Source organism: Plecotus auritus (assembly GCF_963455305.1).
Source record: "Plecotus auritus genome assembly, chromosome: 6".
NCBI lineage: Eukaryota > Metazoa > Chordata > Mammalia > Chiroptera > Vespertilionidae > Plecotus > Plecotus auritus.
In genome coordinates this window covers 120970549-120983553 of record NC_137773.1, presented here as the reverse complement: position 1 = coordinate 120983553, position 13005 = coordinate 120970549, and the positions used below count along the sequence as shown (strand labels likewise).

Genomic DNA, 13005 nt, shown 5'->3' with positions numbered 1-13005 from the left:
TAATACCTATTTCATGTAATTGTTGGGAGAATTAAATGAAACAGTAAATATAAAGTGCTCAGCACTATGTCTAATACATAGAAATGGTCATTAAATCAAAGTAACCAGAGGTAACGCTTTGTAAATGCTTTCCATGAGATAGACCTTCATTCATGTGACCCAGTGTTGTCCCCTCACCAACTCTAGGAGGTAGGACTGCTGTCATCCTCACCTCACAAACAAGAAAAGGAGATGCCAATTAAATGTGGGTGTTTGGGCCTGAGCCCTGGTCAGAGTTTGCACTCATAACTACTACCATGGTAACTTTTGGCTTAGGATCAAGTTTGTACAAGGAGACCACATTTTTGCATTTGAAAAACGACTCCTTCTCAATCAATGCTCTTAAAACCCTTATACCAAACTTAAAATGAACATCTTATTAATCTTTTGTAGAGGGAAAGAAACAGGCTCAGAGCAATTAGGTAGCTTGGCTCGAGGTCACACAGCTGGTAAACAATGAAGCTTTGGTTTTAAGCCAAGTCCAGCTGATTATTTTATTTTTCTATTTTATCAAGGTTTCTTTCTCTCTTAGGTAATAAGCATCTAATCACATTTTAAAGAGACAAATGAATTCCTGAGAAAATATTTGATGGCTACATTACCCAAGGGTAGAATGATGCCTGTACTAACTGGGTCTCCTAGCAGTTGCAAATCTAAGGGTCATATGGGAAGCGAGCTTACACAGACGTGAAAGCAGTCAGTGGAGCCCCATGGCCTCATGCGTGAGTATCTGGGGCATAGGGTTCAGGGGTGAGAGGAAGAAATTTTAATAGTTCTGTTGGAGAGAAAGAATTAAACAACTAAATAGTTGTAAGCATCTTTGCTTTCAGAAAATAAACCCAAGAAGACAGCAGCATTAAGTTGTCAGAATCTCCCCATAAAAAGCTGAAGCATGAAAACATGTGGGCACAGTGTCCCTATGCAATGGTCAGTGGGCCCCTTTCCTGGTTGCCACCCTAGACTATAATTCTTAATCTGGGGTGAGAGAGGAGGAAAGAGGAGTCAAGGATTCTGCAGCTTTTAGAAGTTCTAAATGTTATTCATGTGCATAAGAAATTGAGAGCACAGCACATATGAAGATTATTTCCATCCATCCATCCATCCATCCAACCATCCATCCATCATCCATCTCTTAATCCATATGTCCATCCATCCACATATACATCTAACATGTTTTTAGTGCTTTTTAATACATTTAATTTTTATAACAATCCCAGGGAAATAACTCTTTGAGGTAGATACCCTAATTAAATTGCAACAAAGCTGAGTTAGGATTTGAACTCAGGCAATCTGACTTGATAGACTTATTTTTTAAGCACTAGGCTATGTTTCCACCCAATGTTGTTGAGCGAACAAATTAGTGAATAAATGATACAATTCTACCTTTATGTGTTATTTACCTTTTAATAAACAAAGCAGCAAGTCAGTGGCAAGAAGCCAAGCACCTGAGTCAGCCAGAAGTCTGTTAAATTCCAGCACCATGACTTACTAGCTGATAAGTATATAAAACCTCTGAGTGGGATTCACAGGATCATCTTGAAGCGTTGCTATGCAGCACGAAATCTAAGAATGCTGTCAATCTAGCAGCTGTCCTTGTGAGTGCACACCCAGGAGAAGCTTGTGCTCGTGCACAAGGAGACACACACAGACATTTTCACTGCACTATTTTGGGACACTGACTGCATCAAGAAGAGACTTATGTGCTCATGCAATTGATCACAGGGGTTAAGATGATTTCAGAGGTGAATTCCAAAAGCTCGTTGAGAGGAAAATACGGTAGAAGAATAATACATTCATATATAAGTTTTACAAACAAAAAATATATATTGTTTATACAAAACAGAAGACAGATACAGAACAAGCTGATGGTTGCCAAAGGGGAGGAGGTTGGGGATATATATGTATATATATGTATGTATATATGTGTATGTATGTGTATTTATAGATACAAGCATATGTGGTAAAATTATGAAAACATGTCTGGGGAAGGAAAACACCAACTTCAGGTAGATTATTTATAGGGAGAGATGGGAAGTACAAAGGTGATTTCAACTTATTCTATAAAATGTTACTACATTACGAAAAAGTATTTGAAACAAACATAGCACAATATTAAGATGCCTTAAATCTGAGTAGAAGGTGCTTGAGTTCATCTATATTATCTCTTTTATTTTTGCATGTTGAAATAATCCCCAAAAGGTGTGTTTTTATTGATTTTTTTTTAGAGAGACAGGTGTGTGTGTGTGAGAGAGAGAGAGACAGAGAGACAGAGAGAGAGACAGAGAGAGAGAGAGAGAGAGAGAGAGAGAGAGAGAGAGAGAGAGAGAGAGAGAGAAACTTCAGTGGTGAATTGCCTCCCATACCTGTCCTGACTGTTGAATGGGAAGATACTCCAAACAATTAAGCTACCCGTCCAGGGCCCAAAATATGTTGTTTTTTTTAAAAAAATATTTTTATTGATTTCAGAGAGGAAGAAAGAGGGAGAGATAGAAACATCAATGATGGGAGAGAATTATTGAGCGACTGCCTCCTACACAACCCCTACTGGGGATCAAGCCTGCAACCTGGACATGTGCCCTGACTAGAACCAAACTGTAACTTCCTGGTTCATAGGTTGACACTCAACCACTGAGCAACATTGGCTGGGTGCAAAATGTTGTGTGTTTTTTAAAGATGATATATGCAAAGTGCCAAGCACAAGGCCTTAATAATTAATAGCTATTAATTGAATCAAGACAGTCAAACTATAAAAGTACTGGTTAAGGAGAAAATAGCAATAGTTTAATCAACAAGCTTTGCCCAAACATAAAATTTAAAACGAACTGAGGCGGGCCCGTTGGAAGGAAGGAGAGTGAGGCTGCGTTGACGGGAAGGAAATAGAAAAGTCTAGCTTTAAAAGATGGCCTGGCTACCACAGTGGCCTCCTGATTGGAATTAAAAATGATTAGGCCGCTGTGGTTGAGTGGGCTACACGCTGACCAATGGCTCACAAAAAGTGACATGAGCCACTTAGAGGCTGAGCCGGTGGCTCCCTCTCTTCCTCGCTCTAAAATCAATAAAAAGCATATCCTCGGTGAGGATAAAAAAAGATTAGGACATTACGGGGACTGGTACTATTTCATTTACCATATTTGCCAGCCTCTTTCATGGCAAAGGTTAATTTCAAGGATGCCAGAGTGTATGTGTTCTGTCTGTGTTTATGCACAGGAATATGATTATACAGGGAGGCTGAATTTCGGCCTCTTTCCCACGCTGTAAGTCACATGGCTTTGATTATAAAATTCAGACCTACACACCGATTCCCCATTCGAATTACACTTTTCCACAACAACCAAATTGGACACCACAGGCGGAATGTTCAGACTAGACCTACGTGGGGGAATGGAAGCTGCTTGGTGCTGCCGCTCCATTAAGGAAGGACAGACTGAGAAACACGAACAGCAATTTGAAGAGCAGGAGCGTCTGTCCTTAACTTGGTGTTTTTCAAGCTGCGCAACAACGGCTCAAAAACACGTTTGAACCATCCAGACACTGATCTTGTTGGTCTTAAAAATGACATCTTAGTTCCCGGCCATAAAATTGCAGCCTTTGGTTAAACCCAGAAAAGGTGGAAGTTACTTTTTCTTGGTAATAAGTGGACTCATATTTCATTTATCAGCCGAGTTTTTTTTCCTTCCTGTAAGTGTAACTACTAGCAGCTGACTCCATGGCTACCCATCCCTTCTTCGGAGAGTAGAATCTGGTTGGAAGGCCGCCCTGCTAGCCAGGCCATCTTTCAAAGCTAGAGTCTTCTACTTCCCTCCTGTCCATGCACCCCCTCTCCTTCCTCCTGGCCCCACTACAGTCCAGGCTTCCGTTCCAGCATGGGGGGGTGGGGAGGGAGGGGGGAGCGGGCAGGCACTTGTAGATGGTGCTGTGTCTTAACTCCCTCTGGGAATTGCCCTGCCTGAGGAGAGCTGCCTAGTCCAAGGTCACACGGCCTTCTCAAGGGCAGCCCACCTCCAATGAGGGGTTGACTCAGAAGAGGGGAAGACCCAGCCCTTTTGTCCAACTGGGGACAAGTCGCAGTCTCGGAGCTACCCATGAGGTCAGCAGAGGCCTTTGCTGAGCTGAGTGGCAGCCTGGCTTCTCCTCTGCTCAGCCCTCGCCCTCCCTCCCCTCCCTGTTCCCTTCTACAGGCCTCAATCCTCGGAGTAAACGCCCTCCTGCTAACCTCCAGGTCAGCGCCAGCTTCCTGAGGAACCAGAGCTGCATCAGCATTCATGCTGCTCACACAGGAGCGCGTTCCCTGGCCGCTGTGGTTGAGTGGGCTACACGCTGACCAATGGCTCACGAAAAGTGACATGAACCACTTAGAGGCTGAGCTCTTAGCAGCCAGTGCAAAGGCCCAAAGGGCTCTTCACTCTCTTCATGGCGACTGGCAATGTTCAGGAGTGTTCTGTGAGCCTGAGTGACAGTGAGCAGCAGAGCTTACACTAACTGTGATTGAACAGGTAGTATAAACCAAAATAACCCTGTATTGTTTTAAGCCACTAGGATCCTGAGGGCTGTTAGTTGCCATAGCAAAACCTAGCCTATCCTGATGAATAAATATTCCTCATTGCGCAGCCTCCCCTTGCCCTCCCCTTCCCACCTGCACTGTGCCACCCCTCCCGAGTCTATCCCTGACACTGTTACTGCCATCAATGCCATTCTCAACTCACCTCCCCCTCCCAAAGTTCTAAAAAAAACCCATCAAAATCCTAATTTAAAATACAGGATCCATCAAGTTCAGATATCATTCTCAAACAACAGTTCTTTGTTTGCCTGTCTCTCTCTCCCCAACAGCCTTAAAAAACCCTATAATCCCTCAAAGCCCCGTCTCCCAAGCTGGAGTGCCCTCTGCCTTCCTTCATGTGCCCACTCCTCTTGTCTTTTAAACCTCAACTGGGGCTCCTGTCCGACTAGACCCCTCCCCCGGCACCTGAAGCATTCTGGGACCAGCTTTTCCACAGAGCCTGATTTCCTTACCTGCCTCCCCCACTTGACAATACATTCCTTGAGAAGGGCAAGAAAAATGTCTATTTTTAGCTTTGGGTGGCTAACACTTTGGTACAGCAAGTGGGATGTGAGGAACACTTGGTGGTTTTTAGATACAAATAAAAGGACAAATGAATGAACCAATCTATAACTCAATATTATACTATGTTAGTACAGTTAGTACAGTGTTCCACAAGGTACATATAAACCGAGCACTCGTCATTTGTTTATTAATTTCCTAGTGACTAAGTTTTTCATGAGAAAAATCTTCCATATTCCTTCAAGTTCTGGGTTTCTATTATTGAATTCTGGACTTTTCATCCTCTAGCATTCTCTGACCAACACATTGGGGTTTTTTTTGTGTGTGTTTTTTTTCCTATTCCAGGGATTGGCAAGCTCTTTCTGTAAAGGGCCTGATAGTAAATATTTTTGATTTTGTGACCAATACAATCTTTGTCTCAGCCACTCAGCTCTGTCACCATAGTGAGGAAGCATCCATAGACAACATGTAAAGGAATGAGCAGGACTATGTGCCAATAAAACTTTATTTACCAACACAGAAGGCAGGTCAGTTTTTTCCTGTGGGTCATAGTTTGTCGGCCCCCATCTAGTCTATATAAGTCAGAGGACGCTGGAGAGTGCAAGTTGGGGCAAGCAAAGTGCACATGGTTAGAAATGCACACAGGCCACTGAATGCTCAGTGAGAGACTGTCCTTGGGGAACTTGGTCTTTCCCATCCAATGTGGTGGGATGCAAAGCTCAGGTGTTAGCAATTTATGAATCATCAGAGTCTTGCACATAAAGAGGTTATCCCTTTACTGTATGCTGCCTGTGGCCTCCTAGATTTTATGTATAGGCTTAAAGAACACTGATGAACAAAATGGATCCAGAGACATGGAAGCATGGAATAGACTGACAAATCTCAGAGGGGAGGGGGGAACAGAAGAGATTCACCAAAGATCTTATATGCTTACTAGAGGCCCGATGCATGAAGATTTGTGCAAGAATGGGCCTTCCTTCCCCTGGCTGCTGGCATGGCCTTCACTCTGGCCAGAGCCACCTTTCCGCCTTCCCATGCTGCCCAGAGGCCTGGAGCAGCTGGGGTGGTGCAGAAGGCCTGCATCATCCCGCCCCACCCCTGGCCACTCATGTATGCAAATTAACCCACCATCTTTGTTGGGTTAATTTGCATACTCACTCCTGATTGGTTGGTGGGTGTCACAAAGGTATGGTCAATTTGCATCTTACTCTTTTATTAGTGTAGATATGTATAACCCATGGACACAGACAATAGGGTGGTGAAGACCTTGTGGGGGGGAGAAGGGGAGAGAGTAAGAGGGGGTCAATGGAGGAAAAAGGAGGGCATCTGTAATAATTTCAACAATAAAGATAAATTAAAAAAAGAAAATGTGGGCCTACTGTGCAGAACACAAGTCCAAATGCCCAAGGTCCACACTATGTACACTGTTGTGGAAATTCCAATCTCTTACTAAACACCATCACATGCTAAGATGGGAATTCAGTGTCCAGAGAACTACTCTCACTTATGGAAACAGTGGTAATACCCATAGCTGCCCTTTGTCAAGTACCTTCCACGGGTCTGCTGTTAAGTCATTTACATAACCAATAAACTAACATTTATTGAGCATCTGCTTGTACCAGGCACGTGCTCGGTGTTAATGTATGTTATCTTATGGATTTCCCACTACCCACAGTGCAGGTACTACAGCTCTCCCCTCTCACCCGGGAAGAAGTGGGGTGCAGGAAGGGAGAGCAATTTGCTCCCGGTCAGTGTTGCTCAAGGCTGAGTCCATAGCCTCTGCCACGTTCTGCTCCGCACTCTCTGTCAGCTGCCTGCCTCAGGGGAGCTGACCCAGCCTCTTGCTGTCACTTGAATATCCCGGATTCTGTCCGGATTGCCTCCTGCTGGAGGCGATGACTCCATTCCGGGTTTGTAGGAAATGCTACCTTTGAGACCTTGGGGAGGAAAAGAAAACTGAATCCCAAGTCACAAACCGAGGGCTTTGTTAGAACACGCCACCCTTACACAAAGCAGAGCATGGATATTTTTAAACAACCTTCTCCCATCGTTTTCCACCTTAATTGCTGGTTAAACCTAATTAACAGCTATAATGCAACCCATCCAGGCAAGATATAAACAGGATAGATATATGGTGGACAAGCCAGCTTTTCAAATTTAGCCCGAAATTGAAGGTGACTGTCCCATTTCTGCAACTTTAACCTAATTCAAAGCTTCACTTACAAGGTAAGTCTTTGCTTAAGGGAGCTCAGTGCAGCTTCAGCCTGTTTTTCACTTAGTCTCATTACTACAGGAACGCCTTATAGCTAATATTCTAATTATTCATGGTTATTGGCAAATTAAGGCCCTTGCCTCTCTAATATCCAGAAGAGGAGGAAGTGTTCAATTCCAAAGAAATCATGCCTTCCTGGGGCAGCCAGCCAGGCAGTGATGTTGCTGCCAAACCCTTATGAATAGGCGAGGGATCTTATTTCACTTATAGTATATGAATAAACAGAACCCCGGGGATGGCAAGTATTTCATGGAATGGATATCTCCCGCCCCACCCCTGTTTCTCTCTAGAGTTATTGAGGTCTGGATTTTCTTACAAACAAAACAATTCAGATGAGAAGCAAGAAAAATGACACCTTTTTATTATCAAGATGATAAAAAATTTGGTTTAGTAAAATATGTAACTTGGTGCTTCCCGTTCTGGTGTGTGTTTCCAGTTCATATGCCAGAAAGCGGGCAGTACAATGGACTCCCCTCTAGGGCTTAGAATTCATAATGATGGGACAACAATACGGATCTCCTAAGGAGAGGGTCCTACCTCCTTAACTCAAATGACTTACAAATGTATTTGTGCATGGATCTTTGTACTATCTTGAAAAATAACTAGTTATTTTACTTAAAGAGCTCTAGATTTGAGAGGCGAATACCGCAGGTGCAGCCGACATTGCCAACTGCATCTCAACCAAGCACTGACCCTCCCTCCATTTGGCAACTGTGTGCTCTGGGGGCCAACCTCACTCCCAACTTCAAAAATGGGTCCGCTCCTCCATGGGCCTAACCAATCAACATAATTCAGTGTTTCTCAACGATTTTATTCATTATCACCCTCTTAAGAAGCCTGTTTAAATTTTTTTGTTAGCTAGTTCCCTTACCCCATATTCTAATGTCTCCAATATACTGTACATCTGTTTATGTATAGCTGTGCTGTTTGTATAAAAAGAGTACTGTTTTTGCTCCCTCCTAGTCTCAACAAACTATTTTGCCTTTTGGGGCCCGTATCACTCTCATTGAGAATGCCTTCATTATAAGTCTATTCCCTGTGCCAACCAGTGCATGGCACTGGGGGTGGGCACAGACCCTCAGTTGACCCATCAGAGTACAAAGTGGAAGTTTTTGTGATAGTTGGTTCACCAACTATGAGGAATTCTCTTTCTCTCTGGGAGGCTTGATATGTGAAACTGCTATGGCTCTCTGCTCTCCTGAGGAGAGAAATCAGCTGGGGATAAAGCCAGCACACAAACAGGACAGGCTGACAGAGGCTGGGGAGCAAGCAGGTGTCCTGATCAGACCATACCTGACGTTCCTGCTACTGCCAGGCTGTTCAGTTGCATCCACAGTCCCTTCTTTTCATGTTGTAGGTTAGTTGCCTTGGGTTTCCTATTATAATACAGGAATTCTAACCGATAGAACAGCTCCTTGTTGAATTTTTCCTGAACTCCAGGCACTGCGCTAAATAGCTTCCGTGTTATTTCTCTTCACGATGTCTGTGATTAGTACTATCACGTTTCCGTTTTATAAACGATGAACCTGAAGCACAGTGAGATGAAGTAACTTTCCCACGGTCATATGGGCAGAGGTAGGGTTATCCCTATACCTATAATACCCGGAGCTGAAGGTATTAACCACTTTATTTTACTTCTTTTCAGTCCCATACAATTAAAGTCACTATTTTCTTGCTTGGCATTTCAAAGGCATTAGAGAAAATGATATTTTGTTGCTAACAATGAACTTTGTTGTGCAATGAAGAAATCTATGGTTCTCCAAAATTTTAAAGTATGTAAAAAATCTTATTTCTCCAAAGACACAGACAACTTTAAACTTGAGGATCATTTTCTACTTATGAGTAATAAAATGGGCATCAAGATGGTCTTTCTTGTCATTATGAAGGGTATTATTAGCTCAGTCACCATCCATTTTACAGAAGGGAAAACTTATAGTTCAGTAGATTAGTCCTTCAAGTTGCTGTTCTGCATTAAACATTATTGATCAGCCTTATAAAGAACCCAGGGGGGCTCAGGTTTCTGGAACCCTCATTTTTGAGTTGGTCACTAATAGTATAAGAGATAATCCATAAGTCCCTGAATGCTTGAAGACACAGGCATGAGGGCTGTCTGATTGGCTACAAGACTGTGTTCTCCTTTTGAAAGTTTATCCAATATTGAAAAGCAAACCCAAAACTATTCCGGGGTTACCTGTCCTACAGACCAAACTGAACAATGGTTTCCCCAAAGAGGAAAAGGCTGAGAGGCAGACATACCTCTGGCTCCAGACCCAGGTGCTGTGTGCCGTGTGGCCAGACGGGACACAGCCACAGCTCCACGACACTCTCAACCCCACAAGTGGCCCCGATCCTCAACCTGGCTTTTGGATTCTTTCAAAATGCAAGGCATTGCAGACACATTATCCAAAGCAGGAGTCGTGGAAGCACAAAGTAAAAGTTCCTCACACTTGAATAAGGACCACACAGATGTCAAGGCTGACGAGGGGCACCAACTTTAGATGCCCGCAGTTTAATTGCCGGCGCTGGTCTCTCCCTTTGCTCGATGATGGAGGACCAGGCTAGTCGCAACCAGGTGCCTGGTCACAGATAAGACTGGTGGGGCGAGATGTAGATTATGGCCACCCTGGGAATGGGGCCGGCCAGGGGGTTCAGGAACTGCTAAAGAGCTATTCACACCCCAGGAAAGAAAGTGGTGCTCTACTCCTGGAATAAACACCACGTAGAATCTCCTTAAATGCAATACAGGTTTTTTTAAACCTCAAAGATAGTAACAACCAAAGCACAGGACTTTGAAATCCACAAACAGCTGTTTTAAAAAACCCAGGGAAGCTGTGGTCCCACAGAGGATGTGCGGTCTCCTAGTTGATGAAAGTTGCTGCATTTTTGCCCGCAAGAGGGGGGCCAGCAGAGAAACACAGAGGCTGTCTTCTGTGCCGGTGAGTAAATCCAAACCTAAGCATTTCCAGGGCAGCCCGGCCACCCCCTCCCCAGCCCTCAGCCTCCTGCAGAGCCCCCATGTCTGCCCTGCCTTCCAAAGGCTGCAGATACAGAGCCAGCCTTCCTGGCTCTGCCTGCGAGTTGGGTCGCCTGATGGAAAACTGAAATGAAACCGAAGGGAAGAATGCAAGCCCACTAACGCCGACGACACAAGCGCGAAAGCGCTGCTCCTGAAGCAGAAAGGAACCACCTGCAGGTCCAGGTTCAAAGCCACAGCGTCTCCCCCACGGCCAGCCAGCACCCGCAGTACAACCAATGTCCGCAAGCCGGCCGGCGCCGTGCGCCCCGGGCCACGGGCATCCCTAGCTGTCACCCCGCGCCCCGCGCCATGGGCATCCCTGGCTGTCAGGCAGCAGCCACACGCTGCTGGCGTCTGACCGCGAGCCCAGCAGCTCCTGGAGTTTAGAGCGAGGTGGCAGGAGAGGGTCAATCCCACAGGTGCAGCGGCTTCCGGCGCCGGCCCCTCACCTGGTACACGGCCCGCAGTCCGCACCACGTCCGCAGCGCCTGGTGGCAAGCCCGCAGCCGCTCCGCGTACCATCTCCGCAGCGCGGACACCGTCAGGTTCCACACGAAGCGGCTGCCGCTGAACAGCAGGTCCTCCACGCCGCACGTGAACCCCGAGGCCATGCCTCGCCCGCCTCGTCCGTGCCGGCTCCGCTGCTGCCGCCTCAGCACTGGGCTCCGCCGCCGGTTCTGCCAGCAGCCGGGTCAGCCTTTCACCAAACTGGCCTCACCCCGCGCGAGCTGGCCCGGCGCCGGGGGCATGCTCGGGGTTGGGCGCGCGCCAGCCAACGGCCGCGGCTGGCACACAGGGCCCAGTGTCCCAGCCCGCTGCTGGCAGCGCCGAGCAGGCTGCGCTAAGCTCCGCCAGGCGAGCCCCCAGTGCTCCCGGGGCTCGGGCAGCCCAGCCAGCAAGGACTCCCCCTGGCGCTCCCCAGGCGTTGGGCAGGGGGGAGTGGAGCAACTCTTCGCAGAGGCAGAGGAGAGCTGCATTTCCGCGCCCTGGGCTTGCACGTCCTGCACACACACACACACACACACACACACGCGCGCGCGCGCGCGCGCGCAAACACACACTCAGGCACACCACACCAGCCCGTCTCCTGCTCAGCCTTGGGGAGCACCTTATTTTTCCCTACAGGGTCTTTGCTTGGCATCAGGTTCTGTTCACACTGATAAATATCCCTGGGCAACCACAAATGCAGTAGCAAAGGAGAGAGAGAGAGAGAGAGAGAGAGAGAGAGAGAGAGAGAGAGAGAGAGAGTCTCCCGTGCATCCCTTTGGACCCCACTCCTGGGGGAACAAATTCGAGCGTTTCCTGGGTTGGGCTGAGCCAGGAGATGAAGATTCCTGGCTCAAAGCAGCAGTGTGCGCAGCTCCAGAACCTGTCTTTGCTCCTAACTTGAGAGTCTCTCCAAAATCTACCTGCCTATTGTTGGGGCGCCGGGGAGTAGGGGTGGGGGGGGAAGTGAAGGGAGGTGGGGGAAGGAGTAGAGGGGGCGGGGTCCGGGACCTGCACCCCAGGCACTGTGACAATTCAATGCCATAGTAGGTTATGGGAAAACAAAGAGGGTTCTTGGTTTCTGGCAGGTGGCTTCCAGTTACTATTTGCTGGGAAATAGAAGCTCACAAGAGAATCCGTGGCTTGATTCTGGAAAAACCCGCACAGGCAGTTTATTCCGGACTCAAAGCTGGAGGAGACTGTTCCACCACCAAGTCACCAGACAGTTAAGTTTGCTTTTAAGAACCCCCAAGAACTGATGTCGCCCCAGGCATTTGGAAAGGGGGCTGAGAACGCCCCCACGCCACCAGTCCTATCTTCCCAGGACCGTGTGTGGGTTTCAGTCCCTGGAACTAAACCGTTCTCCTAGCAAAGCCATTGCAGCCCGGGGAGGCCGAGTGGTTCCTGAAGCCGCCTGTAAGACTATGGTCTGTATTTTCCTGGCAGCCACACCTGGGCTGTTATCGTTGCTCTTAAGTGGCGGGAAGGTAAGGCGCCAAAGCCTTTCTCCTGCACCAGCTCAGAAGCTTCCGCAGGTTATCGACAAGCAAGCAGCTTTATTTCAGGTTTCACATGTACCGCTGGAATCCTACTTCAGGTGAAACTCAGTCAAAAGAACACAAAAATCTGTCCTCAACATGCATGCTGTTTCAGAGTGACTACACTCAAGAAACTTTTAAAAGAGACTTCTTCTTTTACTACCTTTTTCTTCTTTTATTACTGATAAAATCGCCCAGGAGTGTTTGTTGAATCTGTTAATAGGACCCAAGCTCTGCGAATCTCTCTTCACAGGGAGCCTGCCCTCTGGGCTCTGGGGTTAGCATTCTGAAGATACCCTCCAGGACATCCATCGGCCAGTGTTCCCAGAACCAGAACACACCAGGTCTTCCTGCATCAAAAGAGAATAAAGTGCGGATCCTTTAAAAAGAAGGGTCGTAATTCTATGAAAAACTACTGAACTTCAGGAGAGGCCTCTCTGTCCAAGTGCATTTCTGTTTGTGATGATGCAGTGCGACTGTGCCCTCAGAAATGCTGAGCGGCCCAGGGCCCCGGGAGAAGCCCGCAACAGGCGATGGCCCTGTCTCCAGGCCCGTCCTCTCTCGACCCGCCTCCCCCTCAGGAGGGGCGCCCTGG

General features: G+C 46.9%; 1 protein-coding gene across 6 annotated transcripts in view; it reads right to left on the bottom strand.

Annotated features, from left to right (window-relative positions):
- Positions 1-13005, bottom strand: part of FRMD4B (FERM domain containing 4B) — a 278025-nt gene that overhangs the window by 166867 nt on the left and 98153 nt on the right. For 5 of the 6 annotated variants that reach the window (XM_080674722.1, XM_080674724.1, XM_080674720.1 and 2 more), the window contains exon 1: positions 10836-11096. The exons of the other annotated variant lie outside the window; for it this stretch is intronic. In XM_080674722.1, the coding sequence (XP_080530848.1) occupies positions 10836-10997 (162 nt within the window). In that variant the 5' untranslated portion in view covers positions 10998-11096. Of the gene's footprint in view, positions 1-10835; positions 11097-13005 lie in introns of those variants that run through there. 6 annotated transcript variants of the gene reach the window in all.